At 45.1% G+C, this 27,184-nt stretch overlaps 1 protein-coding gene and 1 long non-coding RNA gene across 2 annotated transcripts; one reads left to right on the top strand and one right to left on the bottom strand.

Annotated features, from left to right (window-relative positions):
* Window positions 1-2,132: 2,132 nt before the first annotated feature.
* TINCR (TINCR ubiquitin domain containing) lies at window positions 2,133-9,857 on the top strand. The gene is made up of 2 exons (XM_063404967.1): window positions 2,133-3,038; window positions 9,744-9,857. Exons 1-2 carry the CDS (start codon window positions 2,779-2,781, stop codon window positions 9,745-9,747), a joined length of 264 nt encoding a protein of 87 aa, XP_063261037.1. The 5' UTR covers window positions 2,133-2,778; the 3' UTR covers window positions 9,748-9,857.
* Window positions 9,858-12,929: 3,072 nt separating this feature from the next.
* LOC134553660 (uncharacterized) lies at window positions 12,930-27,184 on the bottom strand. Its single transcript, XR_010081133.1, has 4 exons — window positions 26,269-27,184; window positions 23,376-23,570; window positions 20,247-20,588; window positions 12,930-13,546 (listed from the first exon to the last, which is right to left on the bottom strand). It is a non-coding gene; the product is annotated as an uncharacterized LOC134553660 (long non-coding RNA).

Here is a 27,184-nt window from a genome sequence, read left to right as displayed (position 1 = left end):
TTTATACTCCAGATATGACATGCCAGAGACATTACCAAAGACAGGCTGCCAAGTGCAGGGTATGAGAGAGAAATTAAAATAATTTTGAGGAAAAACCATCTAGAACTTTACCCTGTACCTCTGTTTAGCCCACAGACTATCAGGAGCTGGTAAAATAATTGCTTTGGACAGATAATAAAACATCCTCAAGCAAAACTAAGGTATTTAATATACTGCTCAAGTCAATTTCCCTTATTTCTGCTGTCCTCTTGCTTTTAATAGTGGTTTAATGAAAAATCCAGAATTAATTGAAACTGGCATTAGACGTTCACATGTTCCAGTGAGGATTTCATTGCTTCAATATTTCATAAGCTGACTTCACTGCTATGCTTCTCCTTATCCTGCTTTCATAGGCTAGGATATCATCCCTTTTCATAAGATGAAGGGTCCAATGTGGGCAGATGGGGGTACATGAGGAAAGTTTGCAACCACATCATAGGCAAAGAAATAAAAATAACAGCTGCTTTCTTCCTGCCACCATCCCTCCTTTCTCTCTAATGATTTGCATCTGAACCTTGATGGGAAAGAGCTGTCCTAAAAATAAACAGGATCTGTCTGAAAGGTGTCTGAGAGAAGTATTTGGCAACTGTCAGGCTGTCACGTATGCTAGAAGGATGGAGCTGATGGACTCGCTGACACCAGACAGGCTCTGCTGAAATGAGAATGCCTTATGCTCCCCTTGGCACTCACTGGACAAATTGCATTGGCCAGAGCTATCAGACCACGGTGTGTCTGGGGCCTGTTCCAGGTCTGGCTGCTGTCAATGAGAGTCTGCCCTTGGATGACCCTGGGAATTGGATCAGACCCTTACTTTACCCCGAGACTATGGCTTTACACCAGGGATGAAGTTTGGCTCCCTAAGTGAATGTCACCCCAGTGGAGAAGGAATCACCAGGCCCTGGGCTTGAGGGTTTCTGCAGGTCTCTGAAAATGAGACCCCTTGCTGAGGTTCCTGGATACGGGGACCAGAGCCTGACCTTTTGCCTTTTCTTGGTTATAACAGCTTTATCCCTCAGTTTCTCCATCTCTAATTGGGGTAGTGTTGTTCTGTCCTCAAGGTTATTGGCATATTTGTAGATCCAGGCATCCTTAAATGATCCCAGACCCTGACTGTGCTAAATGCAGTTCCTGTTTCCTACAAGGTGCTTAATGAACATGTGTTACACCATAAGGCAGTCGGTGAGTAAACAGAAACATGAAGGCATGACATGACTCATCTCAAGCCTTTGCAGCAACTCAGTGGCAGAGCAAGGACACAAGAATCCTAGACCCCACCAAAACAATCATACCTTTGGAGTGACGCAAGCGGAAAAGAAAATGCAGTGGAAGCTTCAGTTCTTCTCAATTGCACAGGGAAATCTCCACTGCCTGTGGTGTAAGTGAAGATATTTGCTGCTGCTGCTCTTGGCAGAGATATAATGTGCTGGGGATGGAAAAGGGAGGTGTGAAAGAAAGGTGGAAACCTCCTTGTTCCCCCATGGGAGAGTGGACACTTCTCTTATTCTCAATGGGAGCTGACTGCTGCCTTATCTGAAAATCAGACTGTTTTGTTATTTGCTGGGCAAGAGCAGCTCCTTTTTAGTGAAGAGCAGACCCTGAACTCAACTGTCTTGCAGTACTTTGGTCTGAAAATACTGGTCTATGTTGAGAAGAATGGACAAGGGAATTAATGCTTTTAATATGGGCTGCAGAAAAGTTACCTACAAGATAAGAGAGTGACTTGATCTTTTTGAGTAAAAGAGCAAAACCGGCTTCCTTATCTTCGTGGTGTTTGCTCTGAAGTATCATCTTGTGACTGCCAGAGTCTGCCTTGCAGGATCAGTCTATTACAGCGTGTAGCTGACATCAAGTCCCTCCTTTCAGAGGTGGCATTGTATTTCCCGAAGTATGGCTGGTTCCTCTCGGCACTTCAAGGCCCCTGTGCCACCTGTTTGCCTGCTGTGCCTGCAGCCCTGTGGTGCTGATCCCACTCACGTGTTGCTGCACAGGATACGATCAGCCCTGCAATTAGACAGCGATCTGGAAGGAAGAGAAAATCAAGATGATGAACCATCGAGGAGCAGGTGTGAGTCAGTATCAGATACATTGAGGGTATGATGAGGAGTGAATGAGTCCTACCCCTTCTGGAGGGTCCCAGATTGTTTGTGAACAGGTAAATCACCTGGGGGAATCTGCACTGCCATGATGAGAGGTGTTCACACAGCCAGGCTCTGTCTCATCAGGGTGCTGTGGCTCTCCTCTGTGAGGAATTTGTCACTATGCAGCTGTACTTTTCTTCATTAAAGTGGCCATGTTAAATAGCTGTGAGGTTGCTAAATGCCTATTCTGCTAACTGATCTCTCCAGCTGGCAGCTTTTTAGAGCAGGAGACAGGAGGTTGCTAAACCCATTCATTTCTCACATGCACCCACGTTTCTAATGTCTGTAGAGATCCGGCCTTAAAAGTCCTCTGCAAGCCATTGGAATGAAGAGTACTTCGTGAAGACGTTGTAATTATTATGGGATTTAGGGGTGTGTGGAAATGATTCATGGAGATGTTTCCCAGCCAGGAGGCTCATCGAGCCAGGTGAGCTCTTCCCTGGAATGTGAAGCATGCAGCGTGGCAACTGGGAGAAACAGGTTTGACAGGACATTTTAAGCTGTTTGCAGTAGACAGCCTCTTCAGAGCCACATCCCTGCTTTGCTGATCTCCCAGCTGGATGCTCCGCTCTGCCACTCTGGCCCTGCTGAGCTGGAGAGGATGGACACGCTGCGCAGGAGCCTGTCTCGATGGAAGAGGTATCACATTAAGGTGCACCTGGCTGATGAGGACCTGATGATGCCCCTGACGGTCAGGCCCAGGGACACGGTGATGGACCTACGAGCTCTCTTGGTACGGGAGGGCATCACTTCCTGGAAGAAGACATTTTATTACAACTCCAGGCAGCTCGAGGAGCACGAGACCCTCAAAGAAGCCAATATCCAGAATGGTTCTGTCCTCCTTCTTGTCAGCAATAAAAGGTAGGCAAGGAGCTCATCTGCCACGGGGGCGGTGCAAAGGAAGGGAAATGCTTGGTGTGTCTCAGCCCTGTGGGACTCTTTCTTGTCGGGTTTGCAGAATGCAGACCAGGAACTCAAATCCTGCCATTTCCAGCAGGATTGAGACTCCAGGCTCTTCATATCCAGACATGCTGTGCTGTGAAATAAGCTGTTCAGAGGAGGAAATCTGGTTGCTGCTGCCTGTCCTGTCTCTGGTCAGGTCTTGTTTTCCTGGATATGTGGCCAAGCACAGAGGGAGAGACATGACAAGAAAAAGGGCAGGGGAGATTGTGCGACATGGGAGAGTGTTCTGGGAACCTCTCACTTGTCCTTTTCTGTTGAGCCTGTGTCTCCTCACTTTTTTGTAGTAAATACTTTCTGCAGGTATTTGGGGGTGGCACAGTCCTGCTGTGACAGGAGAAGAGCTGCAAGCTGCCAGCTTACAGCAAAGCACGAGCAGTATTGGACTGGGATGGCAAGAAGCTGCAGCTGCCCAAAATGTGCCTGAATCACAGCAGAAAGTACAGTGAGACTAGAGACTCCCAGGAGAGCCAGTGCATGGGAGATCAATCACAGCAAGCACTAGGTTCTAGTGGGGATGAAAGCTGAGATAATGGACCTTGGACTCATGGGCCCACAGGACAGTTTTGATTCAGTGTGGTGAATTTATGCCCACCTGCACTGCCTTTCCTAGTTCCTGGTTGTTGCTGCCAGCATGATTAATTCTGTGAAGCATTTTTGGGGATACTGGGTAGCAGGGGTATGTGGTGGGTATGATGTGTCTAATTTATCTTTCTAAATCCTGAGCCCTCTGAGTTATGTGTCTATGCTGATCAGTTTCCTCTGCAGAAAAGCCTGCTCTAAAGACTTCAGTTTCTGATTATATCCCACACACTGGAATGGTCCTATTTTCCAGTCCAGAGGCAGCTTGAAATCTCACACAGAGAAGATTTAATAAAGCATTTCCTTTCGGAGCTCAGCCAGACACAAGAGATTTCACATCACTCAGCTAACTGCAAACCCCAAGTCACCCACGGCCTCTTTCTCCAACATCTCATTTCACTTCTCTGATTAACTTGGCTCAGCTTCTCCTTTTCACCTGTTTTTTAATGGCAGAAGCACTTCTATTTGTTGTTTCCAGTATTTATTTTCCTGATTTTTACAGTCTGAATTTTTGAGAGTAAAAGAGGATTTGGAGGATCTGAGTTGATGGAGTGCACATACTGATGCTTGTTTGGTAGATGCCTGGTTTCCATAGTGTGCTGTGCACCTTCCCACATGCTGCAGAAGTGGGGTGTAAGTGCAGCAATGCAAAACTCACGAAGAGATCCTGCCCTGTTGTGCTGAGTTCAGAGGGCCCAGCTGAAGTCAGTGGCCACTTTTGAAAATCTAGAGTCTGTTGCTCAAAGTCCCAGCTCAGTTTTTGTAAGTACATTAAAAAGGGAGTGGGATTTCTAATATTTTTTTCCTTGGACTTCCTGCAAACCTTCCAGGTTCCTAAACAAGTACCTTTGCTAATCTGCTATTGCTTTTTCCAGGGCTAGGTGCAATGTGGGAAGTGTCCGGTCTCTACCTGAAGTCATGTCTCCTTGATTTTTTTGATGTAGAGGATGATTGGGTTGTCTCAATCTCACCCACTCTCAAGGGGTTTTCTGTGGCATGTAAATGCCCAGATACTGGGGAGACATTTCTGTAAAGGTTCATGGGGTGACTGAGCTGTGGTAGGATAGTTCCCTTAGATATTTCTGAGATGTGCTCATCTGTGTGGCTAGGCAGTCACTGCCCTGTGTGGGACAGCCCTGGGCTGAGGGCAGGTTATGACTCAGCACCTTGCCAGGTCTTCAGCACAAGGAGGATTTGAGAGGATTTTAAATGTCTGTCTCTCAATGCCACTGGGACTTAGGAAATATAGAATGGGAGAAGGCTGCATTGTAACTGAGATTACAGTACCAGTTTGAGTCTTAAGATTACTCTGGCAGATCTTTAGGTATTATAAATCCATGTTGCATCAATTGTGTCTTTGGAAATACACTGGTCTGTATCAGCTGGGCAAGAGTGAGTAACTATGGGGACTGTAACAAGAGTAGTGATGTTGGGACTGTCTAGAAGGCATAGGAGCAGAGAGGATAGTGAAAACATAGTGCTACAATTGGCCAGCAGTCCTGAGGATTTAAGAGTTGGTTTTAGTTTTCACCAACTCAGTGAAGTATAGACCCTTCCCATCAAAAGCAAACATCTACTTCTTCAGTTGCCCCTGAAAATCTTAATGTCTCCTACTAACTCTTTTGTACTGAGGTACCAGCCAAACAGAGTGCTGTTAATTCTAGAAGTGGAGTTGCTGTGATTGCTAAGGTCTGCAGCTCAGTGTCATGCCTATAAATATTAATGGTCACTCTGCATGCTGTGTGTTCCTACAATGGGCTCATGGAAAGTTTGCCTTGAACCAAAGAAAACATGAAAATGACCCTATTTTTCATCCTCCCCTTCCCGCTTAATGCCTTTGTAGATAATTGGCATTTAGCAAAGGCCAAGTCAGCATTTCCATTTCTTGCTTGTATTTTCTGGGGTTTGTAACTTAGTCATAAAAATTCACTTAAGGCAGCAGCTTGGCAGGAAAGAGATCAGCATACCAGCTAATGCTGAAAATTTATTTAGACCTTAATGTTTAAAAGTTCTTGCAAGCCATTTTGGAGATCAGTCAACATGACCTCTCACCCTGGGAAAACATATAGGCTGGCCAGAACTGTGAATATCACATCCACCTAGGATGCAACTCCCCTTTGTACAGAGCCTGTTAATCACATTACTGCTGTGCTGACTGAAATTGCAATTCTGTTGCAGTAGAGGCTGAGCAAAGAACTCGCTGAAAAACAGTTTCTGCCCTAGAGAGTGACATATTACAATAACATGATTTGCTAGTGGGTAAAACAAGCAAAGCAGGAGCTGAAATGGGAATGAACAAGCAGAGAAATGCTCCAGCTCAGTGGCCATGGGCCAGCATGTGGTTTTCAAGACATCAGTGCCTAACAGCAGACCAGCAGTAGGCATGAGCAGAACAGCCACCCAGCATGGATGCAAAAGCATCCACAGGCATGCAATAGGCTGTCCCAAACGCCCAAGGTGTGATCAGTCCTGGCACTGCGGACCACGCCACGGCAGAACCCGTTTGGCTCGCTCTGGAGGCGGCACAGAGCCCCAGAGCCAGGGAGCTGCTCAGCTGGTCTGGTGGTGACGTGGGAGTTCCTGAAACTGGCATGACTCTTCCCCAGTTTTGTCTGCCACAGCGAGCTGCCCGGAAGCTCTTTGCTGGCTGTGTGCTGTGGAGCACCAATCAACAAGGCCACCCATGGGGCAGTGAGCAGCAGTGCTGGATAGTGGGCATATGGAATTAGCTGCTCCTTGCTGATCATTTGTTGGCTGTGTTGTGATGTTCAGTGGGAGATGGAGGAATATTGCCTTGGGCCGGTGAATCCACTACTTAACCCATGAGCTATTTCAAATAGAGGATGTCAGTGGCTGATCCAGAGTGATCCCTAGACATGCCCAGTGTGCCTCTCACTGCCCGTTCCTAGGGATGGACAGCTCCAGCTGGATCTATATGTGGAATAAGCACAAGCACATATACAGAGCCTTTGGTCCTGGTTCCAGGCTCCTCTCTTGTGCAGTCTCCTCTAGCAGTTACCCAGGCAAAGTCTGTGCTGATAAATTAAGCAGTGCCTGGACTTCTCTCTGTTATAATGCTGGAGTATTGCACTGCAATTTTTAGCAAAGTCCAGGTGCATTTCAGGAGCCAGCATGGGTCAGAGACTTCTCCTTATGGGATGCCTGTATGTGTCCACGCAGGTTTGGAGAGTAAGAATGTAATAGGAAAACCTTGGCCATTCTGTGCCAGCTGTTCTCTAAATGCAGGAGAATGTCCCAGGCACATTTAATTTACTGGCACATACTCAGCCACAGGACATGGGTCCCCTCAGCCTTTTGGAAGCTGTGGTTCATTGAGGCCAGGCAGCTTTTCTCATCATATATGGCCTGCCTGGAGAATGGAGTTCAGGAAGTCATTGGTGAATAGGTTAAATAAAGTAGATACCAGCACTGAGTTCAGCAGAAGTCTATTATCTGGAATCTGTTGGTGTTGATTTTCTGGCCTGGAGCCACTCTGTCTCAGGGCATTAGCTCAGTTACCATAACAACTCATCTAGGAACAACTCCTGACAGCTCCAAGAGCAAGCTAAGGTCCCAGATTGTATATTGTAGCCACTCTTAGGTCAAAATAAGCATGTCCAGGTTCCTCCCTCTCATGCAATCCAGCCTCAGCATTCCTTGTGAGTGCCAGTCCTTATAGAAGTTTTGACATGTTTGGGAACCTGTTTTATTCTTTAAAGGCTGCTCAGTCTAGTTTTCCAAAGGTCCATCCACTCAAGGATGGATATTTTACCTCCTGCCAGAATAACAAACTCATCCATCCTCAGGGAGCCCATTGCATTCCCTTCTTGACATTCAGTTTACAGTGTCTGATTTTTTGGAACTGTAAGTGAAAACTATGACTGAGTCACTTGCACAAGGTCCGGTTTAGCTGATGCTAAACTCCTGCCTATGTTTGACTGCATGATGACATGAGGACCAATGACAGGCACCCGGCAGTAGCTCATTCCACACTCATATCACTATCCTATCACCCCTGCTCACTGTCACTGGAATTGCCTAGGACGCAGTCACCAAGCACAGCAGGTGATGTTAGACCTTTAGAAACAAAAAAAGAGTAATGGGATCTACGCAGTTTGGCTCTGAAAGCTCAGACCTGAAGTAAGTTTTTTATTCTTGAGTTTCAGTGTGGTTTTGTGATGCCTGCTCTTTGCACTGACCCTCCTGCTCCTGCAGTTGCTCAGCAATTACTCCTCAGCATGGAGGGGAGACTTTTCACCCTCATCCAACTTTTACAGCCTTGCCCTGTTAAGCTGAGGCCTAGCAGTAGGCTCTGAGGCATCTTGCAGTAGGATAATGATCCTTTAAATAGCACTGGGAGTCTCTCTTCTCAGGGAGAACTAATTAAGTTCTTTAGTACATGCTTAGACATATGCTGACCTGGTATGGCCTTAACAGGTCTGCTTCCACCTACCAGATAAATAATACTGGCTTAAAAATATCATCCTAGAGATGTGTTACTGAGGCAACAGCCAGGTTGGGGGGCTGACAACATCTCAGTGGCTGAAAGTGGTATTTATGTGTGTTACTTGCGGGCCAAGCTCTCTGCTGGTGTACTCAGTTAAGTGATTTTTAAATTCTGAAAGCACTGGTGCAGTTACCTGTGCTGACACTTTACAGCACACAGGCCAGACAGTCACACCTGTATGTAGCTCCTTTACTTATTGTTCAGCCCAAGAAGCTAATTTTAAAAAACCCACAGGGCTGCATCGATAAAGAATGTGGTCCACAGGATTTGAATTCCTCCCTGTGTAGTTGCATGGGATTCCAGTAGATGAAACTGAGCTAATATGTCCCCCGGGGGTCTGTCTTGGCTCTAGGCAAAGAATTACTGAAGGCTAAGTACATCCTAAAGTAGGTTTCTTTCTGGTATGATACGGCCTAGCTTTCCTGGACTTGTCTGTACTTGTGTTGATTTATATCAGGTGAGGATTTTGCCCAGTTGGGATAAATCCCCCCTCCTGTGTCATGCTGTTTTATGGGGCAAATGTGCTACAGGGTGGGCTCACAGCATCCTTGCTATCAAAATACCCTGAAATTTCAAGTGAAGAAGAAAGTGCTGAAATATGGTTGTACAGAAAAGCCAACCAGTGACTGATATCAGCCTCACTAGAGTGATCCTTTGCTAGAACACAGCAAAAACTCTCACCCCAAAGACTTTAAAATTCTCTAAGACCTGATGAAATATTTGCAGCACAGGCTCAGTTTCTTGTCCTAAATTGAAAACATAATTGCAAACTGCAATTCACAGGAGTCAAAAGACTGAGCGCTGCTCTTACTGGCTCACCTGGGTAGGGTGGCTGCCTGGTAGAGTTGCTGTGGGCCATGAGAACCTTAGTTGCAGTCCAATATAGGATAATGAGCTCTCCAAGCAAATCCCAGCCCCGAAGAGGTACTCCTACAAACTTGGAAGAGCTTTAGGCTGTCTTCTGGAGACCCCAGGGGATTGCATTGGGTGATTTCTAAGGGTTTTCAGAAGAGTAACTTAGAAAATAATTCTACTTTTGCTAAGTTTAGGCCTTCTATGGAGGGTCTACACTCCTGTCAGAAAATGTTGATGGACCCATAGCCCCAGAAGGCCACCATTTAGTGTTAATGCCTGAGGGTGAATGTGTTGAGAGTGATTCTGTCTTACTGCGAACATCCTCAAAGTGTTCCTAAAGCTGCAGATTGCCCTTGTTCTAAGGTGAAAAATGGATTTCCAGGAGCAGGCACTAAAGAGGAAGAGCCTTGCTTATAAGAAAAAGGCTTCCAGACAGTTGTGGATTATCTGAAGGAGGGTGAAGGCATCTTCTGTGGAAGGATAAACAGGTTTGAAACCCTGTAAGCGTCTTATTCTGAGTGATATAGTATGACTTAAGAACAAAACCAGTTAGAGGATGAGGTTTACCTTCTCCACAACCCAGGATCAATGCCTGCTTGGTCAAATGCCATTTCTGATTCCATCTCTATAGTGCTCCAATTATTTGCGTCTTTCTTATTCAGATAATGCCAAAGAGCACAGCCAAAGCCATGAGAGACGGGGAGTGTGACAAGGGCTGAAGGGAAGCAGATGGAAGAGATCTTGCCCATGGAAAGGCAGCCTGGCCACCAGTGTTGGTAAGTCCCTTCCTGCACGCCAGCTCCAAGACTGTTCAAAAAGCAGCTCCAAGTGTTTTCAGCATGGTGCCCATGAATAATTAACCCAAACAAAACAACAAGTAGTGTTTCCTCACCAGCACGGCATGTGGTCCAAGCTGCCAGTGGAGGAGTATGGTAAGACTGACTCAGCTCCTGAGAGTAATGCATCAGTGAAATGATCAGGAGAGGGGATTTCTGCCGGGGCGATGGAGCGAGAAAGAGCTGAGGTGGACTTTGCTTAGGGTCTTAGATGGGGACATGGGATATCTGAGTCTCCTTCTGACTCCTTCTCAGGATTTTGCAGTAAGTTACTGGTCTTGGCTTTTGTTTTCCTACATGTAAATGTGAGACAAGTATTTTTCCCTTTCACCCTGTCCATCCAGCTGTAAATGACTCAGGTTATGGACTGTCTGGGCTCCAGAACACTTTCTATACAGTGGAGCTCCATTCCCACGTTAAAGGCTCTGTACACCAAATAAGTGTGCACTAGAGACAGTCCTGGAGCTTGGCAGCCTCTGGATGTCCAAAGGAGAGGAACTGGTTGGTGTCTCTTACAGCAACCACCTCACTTGATCTCAGAGACCCACATTTACACCAAAACTGCCTTGTTTTGGAGCCATGTTTATATGGCAATGAGCCTCCTTGTATTCTTCTATCTGCAGCTGGTCCCCCACTTTGCCCCGCTCCAATAACTTCTGAACCAGCTGACCTGATTCAACCCAATTTCATTGAAAGAGAGAGGTCTCACAGACCCAAGATTTGTACAATTTTCATGAACAAAGAGCAGCTGGATAGAAGAGAGACATTTAAGTTAATGTTCTGTTGAAGGAAAGGTAATTACATCTCTCACTCCCTGCCTGTTTTGGGATGCAGCAGCCAGGTGACCAGCTGACATTTAGATATGACTGGTCAATCAGTTCCTGCCCAGCTTCAAACCAGCCCCTGCACTTTCTACCCCTTCCCTGCAAAGCAAGAAGCTGCTGGAACAGGCAAGGATTTTGCTGGGAAGGTCTGGAGGGTATCAGGTGCCCTGAGGATACTGCAGTAAGCTGGGAGCACCAAGAAAGGAAGAAACAAAAAGCAGTTGTAATACAAATCAGAAGAACTAGTTTCACCAGTTCCTTACTCACAGAACAACTTGATTTTTAGGTTCAAACTTATCTTCAGGACAAAAAAATGGATGTTTCACTAATCTCTACATTACTTTCCCCAGAAAAATCCAATGACTAGTAACTCTTACAAAATGCCTCAAATTACATTTTCTGGGTTTTTTGGCCATGAGAAAACATTCAATTATTTTTTTACCACACAAGAATTTGACAAAATGCTGTGGAAAATAGAATTTTTCATTTTCTTTTTCCCAAAGAACAAAAATATCCCCCAAGAACGTACTTAGACTTTGCACAGAAAGAGATTCTAAGACAAAAACATGAACATAATCACAGCTGAACGTCTTTCAGTCCAAGCAACTGGGATGGACAAATAGTGGGATGGGACTAAGTATGGGAAGAAGGAATGTGAGTTTTCCAAGATCAACCAACAGGGCAGGCGCTTGTGGAGGCCTGGTGCTGTTGGGCCAGCAGTTCTGCCACTTGACCATGTGGCGCCTCTGTGAGTCTGTCCTCAAATAAAGAATGTCTTGGAGCAGAGCCAGTACTTTCCTGAGTGCTTGGAAAGTGCCTCACACAGCCCTGGGTGTAGTCATAAATAGTAATTAAAATAATAGTAATAATAGTGAAGTGGATGTGTGCCACTGGAGATGGGACAGAGTTCTGATGAGCAGCAGAGTTCTAAATCTATGCCCCTCATCTAATAAAAGGTACAGTTTGCTTCACAAAGCCTGGAAGACAGCATTTGCTTCCCTGGACTTGATAAACAGTCTTTTGCTCTGCAAAAGACAAACTGACCTGAGCTGAATTAGGTCCAGTATCTACTCTAACACCTCCTGCCTGTAGCTGGCAGCTCTGGTCAGCTCTGGAAGGCTTTTTACAGCTCAGGGGGATATCTGGAAAGACTAAATTAACTGTGGTGGTGTGGGGAGCTGCCTGGACTAATGTTTTTTTCAGAGATAGGCTTTGATTGACACTTCAAATCTGCCTGACAATCTTTTATTCTAAGCGCAATTGCTGCCTTTCTTCAGAGCAGGAAGAGCTGGTTTGGTTGCTGTCCTTCAAATGATGCATCTTATCACATGGGAAAAAGTAGGAAAAACCACAAACCACCTAGAAAGAGCCACAGGACCAGCATAAAAAGAGGTAAAACTAGATCTATTTGATGTATTTCTGCCTTTTTGCTCTATGCCACAATCCAATGCAACACACTTGAGAACAGGCACTGAAGAACAAGAACTGACTGGTTTTTTCCTTTGTTTGCCTGTTTATTGTGTTGCTGTTTCCTGCAAAAGATTTGTTTAATGCTTTGCTAATAGAACTGTGCAACTCTTTAGTGATGAGAGAATGATGGAATACCCTGAGTTGAAAGGGACCCACGAAGATCATTGAGTCCAGCACCTGGCCCTGCACAGACACCCCAACAATCCTGCCCTGGTCATCCCTGGGAGCAGTGTCCAGGCGCTCCTGGAGCTCTGGCAGCCCCGGGGCCAAGACCGTTCCCTGGGGAGCCTGGGCAGTGCCCACCAGCCTGTGGGGGGAGAACTTTCCCCAGCATCCAATCTAAACCCCCCTGACACAGCTCCAGCTATTCCCTAACATTTCCAGTCCCAGTGTTGGGAAGACAGAGGGATAACCTCTTTTACTCAGTTGTTTTACTCTGCCTCTTCTACTTGTCCTCCCCATGCTGCCTCTTCCTCCCAGCTGCAGGTATCCTTAATGTTTGCTGAGTGGTGGGATCACACCACTCAGCTGCTATCAGAACAGATGGAAGCCACTTTTTGTAGTGTAATTTAGATATTTGGGGTTTACCTGAGTCTGGCCAAGAGGGTTGGATCACCAAATGGGCAGAGGGATGCTTTGAATCCTCTTCTGGACACACATCGCGGAAAAATAAGTTTTTTATTTGAGATGTCCTGTCTCTCCTTGCTTTTCTAGGTCCTTCAAAACCAACCAGGCACTTTGGAGTTTTGCCTTTCTGCAAAAGGCAAACAAACCTGAGCTGGATTAGGTCCAGGATCTACTCTAACACCTCCTGCCTGTAGCTAGCAGCTCTGGTCAGCTCTGGAAGGCTTTTTGCAGCTCAGGGGAATATCTGTAAAGACTAAATTAACTGTGGTGCTGTGGGGAGCTGCCTGGATACCAGAAAAGATGCTGACAGTAAGAACTACTGTGAAATGGATGTTTCCCTTGTTGTCTGTGAACACAAGTGTGGACAAGACCAAGGCCCACCACTGGAAGGTGTGTTAGGTCCTGACTGTATTGCAAGATAGAAAAGTTTGCAACTTCACAGTGCTGCTCTGTGGATGGGACTGCTGATTGTTGGGACTGTTTACCTTTGGGATCTGCTGCTGATGGAGCATCACAGACAGGATTATCCAAAGCACTGCTGTTTACCTCCACCTTGGAGCTGCAGCCAGGCCTTTCCAGCAGCTCATTCTCTTGAGCTTCATGAGCAGAAGACAAGCCCAGACAGGTCATCTCCACTAGTGACTGTGCTCTAGTCAGGCAGCTCACGCTGGGGCATGTTTCAGTGGCTCCTCTGTGCTTCTGCTGTACCTGAGACATACATGCACCAGATATTTCAGTTTACAGGGCCATCATCTTGCCCGCTTTCCTCACTAAATTTACTTTTTGTAGTTACATCAGTGTTGTATCCAGAGGGAATGGAGGAACAGATGCAGCTTGTGAAGCCTGGCTTCAATTCACCCACCTCATTTAATTTCCTGCCCTGCCTACTAATCAATGAGTCTGCACTAGCGTCTCTGGGAACACCACGGTTTTTCCACATCCAGGAGAATTCAACACAGTGGCTGAACTCCCGGGGTCTCAAGCAGGCTGTGTCACTCTCCTTTGAGTGGATTATGAATTTCCCTCCCCCAGAACCACTTGCAGACACTCTCCAGCCCATGGCAGCTGCACCTCATTTCCTTGCAGGACCACTGGCATAGGGCAGCTCTGCCACATTATCCTCTCTTAGCCTGTGTGGCATTCCCTCCTGGAAGTGTTCTCCTTCAAGGTTTTCAGCCCCAGGCCTTGCTTTTCAGGGCCATATGCTTCTTTCTGGGGCTGTGGTCACGGCAGCTCTGCCACACTGCTGGGGCCATTTGTGCCTTGGCACCTCCCAGGGCCTCCAGTGGGACCAGGAGAGCCTGGCAGGGGCTCCTCTCTCCCTCACAGGGCCCTGAGATTGTCACTTGCAGGTGTCCCTTCTTCAAGGACAATGACATCATCTCAGCTCAGTGGTGCTACCAGGCACTGCCTCAGACATTCAAGGCTGTCAGGAAGTGCTAGTGAAAGAGTTTCTGGCATTTTTGCTTTGTTTAAGCAGACTTTCTATGTACTGGGTTTTTTTTTGGGCTCCTGTTAATTCCAGGCAGTGCTGCTCTGTTGTTTAATCAGCTGGTGTCAAAGCTCTGGAAGACAGGAGGGCTGCCTTTGCCTGGTAGTACCTATTTTGTGACACCACTGCTTTACCTCACTTATTATAATCTGTACCAGATTGCTCTTTGCCTGCTAAAATGGACAATTAGGATCCAGTTGTAATGCAAATCGCACAGCGGAATAAAAGCCTATGGGGAACAAAATCCCAAATAAGTAGTTATGTCAGCCTTTGTTATGGCATGATGACTTCAACTCTGCTCCTGCTCTGTTGAAGGATCAGGAGGAGAGAATCTGTTGGGCCTTTGAGCTCTATGTAAGGCTGCCTTTAGGCACTGGCGACCCTGATAGCGTGCGTTTGTGCAAACCTAACACAGATTCTGCCCACACTGGAAATTTGATGATTACCTTGTTTTTTCAAGGCTCTGTTTTATATACCACAGGCCGAACCCATGGGGTAATTGCCAGTCTCTGCACAAGGGCTGAGATGATGTGATGAGAAAGAAGCATAGAGATGCTGAAATTTCAGTCTGCCACATAATGTGCTCCTAATCCTGATGGCCTTGTAATTGTGATGCTGTCACTGGTGTCATTGCAGTTGTTCCTGTCACTGTTTTCCCATGTTTAGTGCTAAATATTGTAAATGAAGAGAAATGTTTAGATTTGTAAAGGAATCTAAATTTACTGTGGAATTAAAAACACAGGAGCCTGAAAAGTCAGATGGAAGAGGTATGTTTTCATTTCAAATGGCAAGTCATAGCAATGTAAAGCAGTATTTTGTTGATACAGCTGCTTTTACTGCAGATCTGCTTTGCATTTCCCCAGGCCATGGGTAGCAAAGAATGAAGGTGAATGTTTTCTCATCCTTGAGAACTGAGGTGGAATATCTGTGTTTATAAAGTGTTAGAGCTGGCAGTCAGGAGCTCAGTGTTATAAGGGTTACCTGAGTTTGTGCACTACCTGTGAGATCCAGAGTGAGAACAATGCCTGTCCATATCTCATGGAAACGGTGGCTTCCAGAGGAAGGAACAAGTGTGAGAGGTGGTGAAGTCAGATGGATGAGCTGAGTTCAATGTCCTCCTAGAAGCTATGGTAACATAACTTGTATATCTACTCAGTAAAGCCATTGCAAGTACCATAAATGACTTTAAATGGCCTTATTTTCCTGCTAGCAGTGAAATAAGCAGCTTCAATGGGGAGGAGTAAATCCACTTGATTACACATGTAACCAATGTAACCAATGTTATTGGTTATTATTAATAACCCAATCTATTACTGGTAGCGTGGCTGCTGAAAGAGGCAGCCTTATCTGCCAGGGAATAACTGTACTGCTCCTAAATTCCCAATTACAATGGAACAAGGCGAGTCAGAAGGGCCTCAAGGGAGGAAACTCAGTAGGAAGCGACGTCAACATGGAACATTTTGGTTATAAACATTGTGTGTGACAAATGAAATGTATTGGGGCCAGTCTATCTTTTGAGGAGGATTTCTGCCAGGCAAGGTGAGCTCTTTGTGTCCTGACACTTTCCTAAGGCCATCCATGGTGTTTTGTGTCAGGTCGTGAGGTGATGGAGGTGTTGGCCTATTGGCTAATCTTCTGGAGGAAAGAGGGGCTTCTAGACCTTGGATGTGCAAAGCAGCTCAAGTTCAGGGCTTCAGTCCAGGATTTAGATGAAATTTCTCCATTGAAATCAATGACAAAGCACCTGATCACCACAGCAGGAGTGTTCTCACACAGCAGTGCCCTGGGAAATTCTCTCTTGGAATAGACAACAGTCTGCTCTTATTTATGTAATTATAAATTTAATGTAGCTCTGTTTGAAACAACTGTTTTCACCCAATGCAAAAAAGATCAAGATCTGGTCCATGCTGCTTTTGTACACAATGGAAACTGACTGAATTATGGAAAACAGGAAACAAATCTAATGTAAATCAGAATGGAAATATCATGCTCTCTGTTACATCAGAATAAATTGGAAGAAAGTCTGTTGATTCTAGTGGAATTCTTCTGGATTTACACCAGACTGTGGTCAGCATTTGTCCACTGGCTGCACACTGACATCTAAACTCAAACCATGCCACCTCATCTGAATAGCTGTGAACATTTTCACCCTTTTCCTTTATATTTAAGCAGATGCCCTCTGCATCCTGATGGCTGATTAGCCTTTTCAAACAAATAAACCCCTGCAAACAGTCATCAACAAATAAGCCTTGCTTTCACTAGCCTTTGCAGAATCTAAGTGATGAATATGAATTACTGAGCTTGGGTTTAGAGTCACTTAAACTTGCTCCTGCTCCTCTGTGTTCACACTTTAGAGCAGCAGGATTGAGCTCACAGGGGGACAGATCTTGACAAAACCATTCTGATTTCCCTAAAGGAGAGAAATCCCAAAGGAAAATTCATTGCCCTCTCACTAGCATTGGCCAGCAGTTTCCTAGGAGGCACACGATTTACCCTTCAGTAGATCAGCAAAATATTGTCATTCTTTCACTCTTGCTGTTTTCCGGTAGATGGTCAGAATGGAGCCAAAACCCTCCCTAATTGGAAATTCCCTAATCTAATAGGGAATCTAATTAATTTATTAGGGAACCAGCTAAAGTCAAATTTCCAACCTCCTTGGAGAGTCCCAGCTGCATCACTGGTCTTTACTCGCTGCCTGTAAATGATCCAAGTGCACACAAGAATAAAGCTGATATTGAGGTGGATGTAATGGGGCCACCAAAAGGAGTCAAGAGAGAATCACAATTGCAGAGACATTTTCTGCTCCAGCAATACAGGAAGATAGGGGGGGAGTTTTTTGCATTTATAGGAGTAAAACTCTTTAGGCAAGGACCTTAAAAGTGGGAATAATTATAATTTGCTGTTCACACGATGCAGTGGGGAATCAGGCCCAAGCTTGTAGCTACAAGCTTTAGCTATAAATGCTGTGAACTGACTGTTCTGTACAGAGATTTAATGAGTCACACTGATTTCAGAACTGCTTTCCCCAAGGAATGGTACTGTTTTATTCCAGTATGGTTGTGAGACCCTGATTCTGATCTTATATTCTGAAAAATCAAGTGATTTTTGGTGGATATATGCCTGACTTACTTGCATATGCATGTAACGTGCCTTCAAGAGCTGATACAACTTTGATAAGATTCTTATTTAAGTTATTCTTCTAATTAAACCCTATTATGTTGGGAAGAATTCTGTCCATTTCTTGACAGACTCTGTGAATACTGAGCTGGGTCTTATGGCGGGAATCAGGTTTGCCCATGATGGCAATAGAACAGGTTAGCCTGTAAACACAGAGTAAATTTGCAAGCCCGATTTGTTAAGAAGAAATGCATTAATGGATTCTGTGACTGATCTCCTGAAATGTCGTTTGAATGGTTTTGACTCTGTGTTTGTTTTATTCCTGGGAAATTTCACAGTACAAAAAGACTTCTTTTCCCTTCTTCATTTGCCAAGAATCTCTTTGAAAGTTGTTTGTAATACAGATGGAGGTTTGGGCCAGATCTTTAGCTCACATAAGCAGATGCATCTCTGTTGACTTCTCTAAAAATATTCTGATATACCTAAGATGAGGATCAGATCAAGGAAATGACAGAAAGAAACTGCTAGGAATAAAGCTTTTTGACCAAAAGAAAAAAAATAAAAATAGTTTCCAAAATTATAAGCTTCTTCTTTGGGATATGAATGCCTAGAACAAGTCTTCCTGACCCAATGCCATTCTTCCATCAATCCCTTATTATGCTGTTAATCTGAGGCCTTTCCCGTTGCTTTCCTGCTCTGCCTCCCAGGGCGTATGCAGGAAACACTGGGTGGTTTGAATTAAAATATTTCATTGTGAAAAAAGTAAAAAAAAAAAAAAGAAATATAAAGCCTTTGCTGACAATGAATTGGAGAATGTGGTCCTATGGAAGAGTCTGGATTATTTTAGATTATTTTAGAGCTTCTAAAAGCAAATGCTCAAGGAGAGAGGTGTTCAGAAGGACTCCAGACATAAAGTCATGAGTCAAAGCTGTATGACAGTGAAGAATGTAGAAAAAGCACAATTCAGGGCTTAAGCCAGGGTTTAAGTTCTGGATATATTTGGCTAGATCTGCTCAGTTCTGGCTGCTTACAACTTCCTCTGAAGCTTTTAGTACAGTGAAAGGATGTTGGAAAAGAGGAGTCTCCTGCTGCAAATCCACCACCATCATGGGGGAGGTGACTCTTTTGTAGTTTAATAGTGGGTTGTCAGTTTTCAGGCCTGTCAGTGCAGTGCCTTTCTCCCACAGCCAGGAGCTCATTTCATGTATATGAAGGAGGACAGAGTTGCTTTTTCTCTTAAAAGGAGAGAAGAAATACTCCTGACAGAATCGCAGTGAAGGTGCTGGATTATCAAATGCTGGGAGAATTCCCTAAAACCATTAATTATGATAAAGCCAAAAGCAACACAAGCTACACTGAGAGATGATACAGGAAGGGTGCCCTTGGTGAGGTGTAGGGCGAGGACATCAAACAGCTGCAGGTGCTTGAGGAAGGAACTCTAGACCAGGAGATGCAAAGAAGTGGCCTTTCCTATTCCAGCTTCTGGAAGCTCATGCTTTTCCCAGCACTTCTCCTTCCTGTTGCTATTGACTGAATTATTGTTTCTATTTTCTGTCACTTTGAGCAAGGGGAAAGAAGAAGCTGGTCTACAAAGCAATTTTCAATGTGCTTCCCTGTCTGCTCCCTACAAATAGTTGTTTTTTCTTAGGGATAAAGGCAGAAGATAATTCATTTAAGTGGCAATTGAGCTCCAGGTGGCTGTAGAAAGCTGCAGCTTTCTCCAGCTCCTCCAAAGGCACAGCTTGAGTCCCAGGTTTTCCTACTTCCCTAAACCAGGAGATTTTTTTTCCTGGCTTTGTTTTGTGTTTGGTTGTGATTATACTTCTCCAGGGTAGCCCAAAGTGATTGGAGCAGCAGGGAAAATGACAAGCTGAGGATGCTCCATAAACTGCCCGTGCCCTTTTTCTGAAATGCACTGATTTCATAGAGTAGAGAACAGTTTCATCTCAATCCTGATATGAACACCTCGTGTTTCACCTGCAAAACCTCTGTTTCCCAAGCAGTGAGCCCAGTCCAGTTTCCTTTTACCCCTGCTGTGCTGGCAAGCCTTAGGAAGAGACTTTGGATTGTGTTGGATGGAATACTAAGGGCTGGTGGAGCAATACTTGTGTTCCAAGACTCCAAGTGAGTCTCATCTGCAGACTTGTGTGATGGCTTTGTCTCATTAGCTAATGAGGTTAATGAGAACACCTGTATGAGCCATCTGACAGCAAGGGGCTGTGTCTAGCTGTGGTGATTGTTCAAGATGACACAGCAAGTCATTGGCAGAGCTGGCAGCCAGCAGAGCCCACCAGAGCCCACCAGGGCAGAGTTTCATCTTCAGGTCTGAAGCCATCTCATCCCCCCTTTGGAGCAAGTGGATGGACGTGGACATAGGCACAGGCGTCACCTCAAGGACATGGGTCGTATTCAATGAGTCTTGTGAACCTTGAGAGCTTCAGAGCCAACCCACACCTCCACCTGCAAGAAATGTGAGCCACTAACTCTGAGGATCTCTCTTCCTCAGACAAGCTTACTATCAGTGGCATCTAGTAGCAGAATGTTACCATTTCTACTTGGTTTTAGTGATTTATCACCCCTGAATTATGCACCATGGGTGACAGTAATGTTCTCTGATGTGGACAGGTGGATGGAATCACATCTCTCTCTGTTTGGTGTGCTAACAGAATCAGAATTAATATTTTGTTTTGCCTGGCTTATCTTAGCTGGCAGTAGCTATTATTTCACCTACTCTCTCTTTCCCCTCTCTGTCACAACTGAAATAATTTGAATTTGAGCTATGCTTGAAATAGGACTCACCTCAAATCAGATTTCCAGTTCCTTGACCGCAGTCCGATCCCAATGCTATCAATCTCCACTGAGTCCAGGCAAAGTTAGTCATGTAATTGGATGGATCAAGCAGGGAGAACACATTTTGTGGGTGATTGCAGACACTTGCATGCAAATCCATTTGACTTTGACATGCTAGGCGGCATGGGGAAGAGTAAATGAGAACCTGCTCCACAGCAGCCAGCACAACACACAGTGCTGTGCCGCACGCTATGGACGTGCAGTTCCTCACGAGGATCTTGGAGACATCCCTGGAAGTGTCAGAGGGTCCTTGCAATCCTGCCGCATGGCTCCAAGTGTGTCTGGGCACACCTGTGGGTGAAAGCAAACAGCATTTGATTACTCACAATGTGCTTTTCTTCTGTCCTTTCTTTTTCTGTGCTGTTCCCACTAGTGCTGAATTACAGTCACCACAACGGGTTCCCGCCTTCCAGTGTGGGATTCTATGTTGTTTAGATTCTATGTTTGTATTAGATTCCATACATAATTGCATTGTTTGCCTTCTTTATTTCCCTTTCTCCTCCCTGCTCATGGTTGTTTGTTTTCTCTTCATGTGTGGCATAAAAAGGCTGTGTGAAAAGAAACTACCCAATACAAATGAAACAGAATGTTGCTTTTGGAAGATCCAACTAAAGCCTGAGCAGAACTGATAGTAAATTATGAATTAGCTGGAGATTTTTATAACTTCTTTTCTTTGTCCTTACTTTTTCTTGTCTTTTTTCCCCACTCCCTGTATATTTTTTAACCCTAATTAAAATGTGTTGGGCTCAAAAGTGTAATGAAGAGTTGGACTCATTACTTTTGTTTATGCCAAAATCCAAGTGGAACAGAACTCTAAATGGGCTCTGGTTGAGTCTCATCTCCCTCTATAAAGAGTGTAATAAATATCAGCCACATTGATTTTCCTTCTCCTGAACCCTTCCTATTTGTTCTGGTCTAAGTGCACTATGTTTTCCTCTGAGGTTCTTTTGCTCTAACTGTTCTATTATCTGTTGTTGTTGTTAATCTGTGTTGAGTGTGTAATTGAGATCCTAAGAGGGAGGTTAAGAGAAACCCCTCAGGAAGACATCTGACCTACATGAAGAAAGAGAAAAATACAATAAATAACCCAAGCCATTGAGGCCAACTGCACCATTTACCTGGTTGAGCCATTTCCTTCAGCAAGGAATTTCATCCACTCCAGGCTCAGCTCTCTTTCAGTAATTAGTTCTGTGTGTGTTTTTAGCTTCAACTTGATTTTTGCATTGATTCCTTTGCCTTGGGGGGACATTTACCTGTTCATTCCTTACATCTGATTTTCCCACTACCTGCAGTTATCCACTGAACTGGTGTTACAGGCAGAGGCAGGATGTGGCCCCTTTTCTCTTCCCCTTCTCCTGCTGTGATTTAACCTGGCCCCAGTGATACAAGTACGTGTTGGGGGTGATGTGGAAGATGTCTCAAAGCACAAACACAGCTACTTAATTCCCCTTGGGTTTCCCAGGGAATGAGGCATGAGCACGACTGAAAGCTTCCTGAGAGACTGGGAAACCACATTCACCCAGCCTCAGACATTGCTTTCCATCCTCCTCCAGCCTCCTGAGCTGGGCACTCTCTGTCCTGAGCAGTTGAACTTCCTGTTCCCCTTGTTCAGCCACTGCCTCAGGGGTGTATTGCAAATACATGGAATCCATTATTGCCTGCTTGCTGTACCAGTTCCCAAATCTCAGCAGATAAAGAGTTCTTAGTGTTTTCTTAATGTCTCTTTGTAGTTTATTAAAGGCCTAGGAGGCAGGAGGGGGAAATGAGAATGTGACTCAGAAATCCCTGTTCTCAGCCACGTGCTTCCTTCACAATCTCATTTGTAACCAGACTGTTAAAGTAAATTATCTCAGCCAAGTGGCAACACTGAAATGGATAGGCTGGAGGGAGGAAAGCAACACTTCCCTCTGGTGCCTCTAGATGTGAGCAGCTTAGTTCAGCCACTTTCATCTGCCCCTTTCTGCCCATATTGCATTTTTGCCGTTACTACAGGAGGATTGTTGGCATTGACAGTTGCAGAGATGACTGGCTTGTTTTTCCCTCCAGACTTGATGAAAAAGTGTCCCTCTTGCCTGCCATGTGGAGATGTTTCCTGGGGCCAGGAGGAGGAGAGTGAAGTGCCTGTGAGGTGCCAGCTCTGCTCTCCCTGGAGAACCCCTTGACTGAGAGGCCCCAAGCTGACAGCTCGACTTGCCATCATGTTTCCATGGCATTGCCTTCATGCCTGCTTCCAGGGATATGTGATAAACTGGAGAAAATTGGGATGAGGGATTATGAGGCATCAAGTGGTGCTGCTAAGCCAAACCTCCCACCCTATTCATTATGAGGAATCTCTGTTTTCTCTGGGAGACTGCTGTGATCCAAATGGAGCAGGCTGAGGAGGTGACAGCTGCTGTGTCTGGGCTTGTGTGAAGCAGTTGGGGCTCCTCCAGATACTGGCTTGTCTCTCAGTGAAGGTCAGCTCCTGTTTCTAGTGAAGCAATTTTCTATTTCTCAGTAGAGGCTGGATCAAGCCTTTAAGGAATTAGATTCTGTTTGAGTTTGTAGCTCAACCTCTCAAAAATTCCCTTTTGATCTCTCCTGTTCTGTTCAGGAATTGCTCTGTGTATCTATTGACTTTCCATGGGAAGTGGACATGGCCAAGTAAAAAACCTTGCTGCTGAATATTTTACAGGAGTAATATTGACCTTCCTTGATAGATACTGAAGATAATAGAAAGTCTTGATTCTCTGCAAAACTAAACTGAAATTGTATTTGATGAGTTCTATAAAATGCTTATAGATTTTTTTTTTTCCTACTTTGGCTGAAACATCTTTTTTTTTTTCTCTTCTCACAAAAGCCAGATGCAGAATATTTATGGAGAAGAGGGAAACCTTTCTCTTTGAAAAATATTTGTACTGGCAAATCACTGCAAATTGGTTAACTCCCAGATGCAACTAAATAAATAATAGTAGAACTTTGGCTGCATTTGCAAAAAGCCCCCAAACACTGGATTTATGGGCTTCAGGTATAATTGGGATCTAAGTTAGGCTTACTGAACATTTACAGATTTTATACAGTTTCCAATGGAAGCAGTACCTGTGCAATCTTTCAAGAGTAAATCCAGGTCACAGCCACTCCAAAAACAGCTCAACTCCTGTTTTTATTGGCAAGACTGGTTGCTGCAGGGTGCCCTGCTGTGGCCACAGGCTCACAGATCCTCCCAGAGATGTCACAGATTTTCCAGTGGTGACATCAGTTCCTTCCTTGGGTGAAAAGCTGAGTTTCTGCACACTGGGAGAAAACAAGCAATCCAGGGTTAGGTTGGATTTAGAGGGGTATGAGCTCACAGGGGTTGTTCACTTGCCAAACTTCACCTGGTGCTGGGCTGGGCAGAGAAAGAGCCATCCTGTTTCTGGTGCTCAGAGGAATCCCATGGCCTCTTTTGCACTTATGAAAAGGTGCAGGAAAATAGCAATTTTTCTTAAGAGCAACTCAGATCTCCTGTTCTTGCTGCTCCTTGTCTCCTGTGGCTCATATCCTGACAGAAGCTTATCAGCAGTGCTTGCTCTGAACCCTGTGGCCATCAATCAGTCCTCTTCCCTCTCTAGGCAAGAGCATCCCCAGCAACCACGGAATATCTTAAAACAACAACCAGGTCTTTATTTGCTTTTTTGGCTCTCATCTTCGTATTTTCCAGGTTTTGTGCCATGGACAGAGTACAGAAATATTCCTTTAATTTTTAAAGAAAACTGAGATAATCTATGCACAGGAGACAGAGCACTGCTAAAGGTTTCCAAAAATTTTAAGGAGCTCCCACACAAGATACTGTGGCCACAGCAACCTGTTGTCTGACATAGCCTAAACCAACTGATTATTACAATGTACTTAAATTATCATTAATTAAAAATGTATAAGCTCTTTCTGTGTGTAAGCTTCAGAAAGCACATCATCCCTACTTTCTTCTGAAACCTTCTTCTTTCCACTGAGTCTTTTATTTCCCTATCAGCTCTCTAAGTCTTCTTTCTCTGTCTTTTCTCAGCCTCTGATGGCTTTGCTCAGTTCATCCTCTGTCATTTGTGTCTGGATCTGGAAATATTTCTCAGGACGTTTGACTCATTCATCATTTAGATAATCACAAGGAAAAAAACCCCAGTTTCCAGCTATGAACATCCATAAAAAGCACAAAGGAAAAAAACCCCTCACCTTGAACTTCCCTTCCTGCTTTGCTTTTCATTTAATTTGAGAATCTGACTTGACAGTCTTTGCTCTGGCAAAAGTCCCACTGAAGTTATTAAGGGCAAGAGCTTGTCAGGATTAAGAGGAAGGATTTGAAATATCTGTGAGTGATAGCAATATCCCCAGTTCTATTAGGCCAGATAAGTATTCACAAAGGACATTAACCCTGGAGCCTTGAGCCAGCTGCTGACTGTCCTGCAAGGGAAAGGAGATGAGGTTTACAGAGAGGAGCACTGCTTCACAGCTGCTGTAATCAGGTTTTTCATCCCTTCCCTTGCAGAGCTGAACTCAGACCCCTTCCTCTTGAAGTGTCCATTTGACCGTCAGCTACACGGTGTTGGGAGAAGTGAATAGGCACTGAGGAGCCTAAATGAAAATTAAGACTTAAAAGTTGTTGCTGGCACAGAGCCTGGGCATGCTGGTGTCCATCAGAGGGGATGGCACAGGGGTGCAGCCCAGTCAGGCAGCCATGGCCAGCTTTGAGGGCTGGGTGTGGAAAGGCCACCTGAACTGCACTGCAGCCTGTGGGTGCAGGTGTTTGGGAATGAGAAGGAGCAGGGGCACCACAGATGGCTGTAACCTGGGGTCATGTTTGATATCTTCCAGCAGCTTAGCACCCCCTTTTGCTGATGGAAACTTCTGCTGCTTCTCTGCTCTCATTTCTCAGGGAGTGATTGTTACACAGATCAAATGCTCATATGGCCATTTGAGGGGCAAACACGACTTTAGAGGCAAAGGGTTGTAGAATGGTTTGGGTTGGAAGAGACCTTAAAGCTCATCTCATTCCACCCCCTGCCATGGGCAGGGAAACCTTCTATTGTTCCAGGCTGCTCCAAGCCCATCCACAGGGGCAGCCACAGCTTCTCTGGGCAATTTGTGCCAGGGCCTCCCCGCTCTCACTGCCAAGAATTTGTTCCTGGTATCTAGTCTAACCCTGCCCTCTGGCAGTGTAAAGCCATTAGGACAAAGGTGAGTGGATCAGGAAAGGAGACATCAGGACTGGGTCAGTTAAAAAAGCTTTCCTTGCACATTTTAATGCTTTCTTTGAGCCTGCAGTACTGGACTGATTCAGGGATTACATGTATTCCCAGCTAGGCACAGTGAAGGACAGTTTACACAAGCAGCAACCCCTGCCCTGTGCAGTGAATTGAAGAGCTGATCCCACTTTTGCCACCTTCTCTGCTGTAATTCCTGCCCTGACACACATGGCATCTATGTGTGCATGTGGTTCTCCATCCCTCTAGTCAGGAGATCACATTAATGCCAATGTTGAAACCAAATAAATACTGAAATAAATTTAAAACAAAAATAACATTTCCAAGGCTGTTCCATCCCCACCACCCACCACCATTTATAACTAATTGGGGCTTTGTTATATTCCCTCACCCAGTGACAGATAAATACTAAACTCCACTGGTTAACAATAATCACCCTAATTATGCCAAGATGACATTTACAATACAGGCAATTGCTAATCCATTACCTCACTCTGCTGAATACGAGAACACTCAAATTAAAAGTTATTCACCCACAAAGAACAATGTTTTAGTAGCTGACACAGCTTAGTAAAGGAATTTATTAAGGTAATTTGCAGTTTTCCCATAAATAAAACATTCTAGTGTTCCCCCGTCCTTCCCCCTCCCTTCCCTAAAGTAATATTTTGTGATAAATCTTTTTTATTCTCTCTTGTAGCACCCTTAAGAAAATAAAAATTGAAACCGTCAGGCAGACTTACATATTTAAATTTGCTCACCTGAAAGACAACAGAGAGCTGCCCATCCATCTCTACAGATTCTTTCTGGAGAACAGGGGTAGTCTGGGGTTTGTGATGTTGTAGGAGGTCACTCTAATAAAACCTTCACCAGCGTGGGTTTCAGTGACACCTAATGATGGCTCTGACTGTGTCAGGGAGTTGTGCAGTGTGTTGTGGTTGATGGTCTGCGGTGCCAAACCAGAAATCTCTGGCCCTCATCAGGAAGATGCTGAGGAAGAAGCAAAAGGGCTGCGAGTCAAGCACAGACTGGAACTCACAGGGCTAAATGCTGCAGCTCCACTTATGTGCCATCCCAAACCAAAGCCAGACAAGTACCCAAAGGAAGTCTGTGTACCCCAGCCTGCAACAAGCAGCATCAGTGTGGGGAGAGGGGGGGCACCTGCACCTTTATTCCAGTACCTGGAGGCCTTTTTCTTTCAGTGATCTCTTCCTGACTCATCTCTCATCATTAAAACACAAAAGGGGAAAATCTCCCTCAGTTTCATTACCTAGGAAGGGAGAAAGTCCTGCTGACAAATATGAATAGAGAGAGGAAAGGGTGAAACAGACACAAAAAATCAAAGCTGGGTTTCATTGCACCCTGTGAGCAGCCCCTTGCACCTAGTGCTGGCAAAACCCCTGCCAGTAGCACATCCACCTAAAGGATGGAGCAGGAAGGCATTTTGGGGGGTTTGATTTTTGCTGTTATCACAGCAGCACTGCCCAAAGCTATTTGCAATAGATCAGTGAGTCACAGGCAGCCAAGAATCCCTGCTACCACATCCCCACTATGTGCTGACCTGCAGCCAGCCCAGCATCCCTGCGACGCCAGTGCCAGCTGAGGGGCCTCGTGTGGGTCTCAGTCCCACCTGGAGCGAGCAGCCCGTGGGAGCAGCCGGGTGTTGGAGGCAGGATC

Source organism: Prinia subflava, chromosome 8 (assembly GCF_021018805.1).
Source record: "Prinia subflava isolate CZ2003 ecotype Zambia chromosome 8, Cam_Psub_1.2, whole genome shotgun sequence".
NCBI lineage: Eukaryota > Metazoa > Chordata > Aves > Passeriformes > Cisticolidae > Prinia > Prinia subflava.
Note: the sequence above shows the minus strand (reverse complement) of the source record. Positions and strands in the feature narration are given on the sequence as shown.

Excerpts from the sequence above, each read along its gene's own strand:
- TINCR (XM_063404967.1), top strand. The coding sequence starts at position 2,779 with ATGGACACGCTGCGCAGGAGCCTGTCTCGATGGAAGAGGTATCACATT.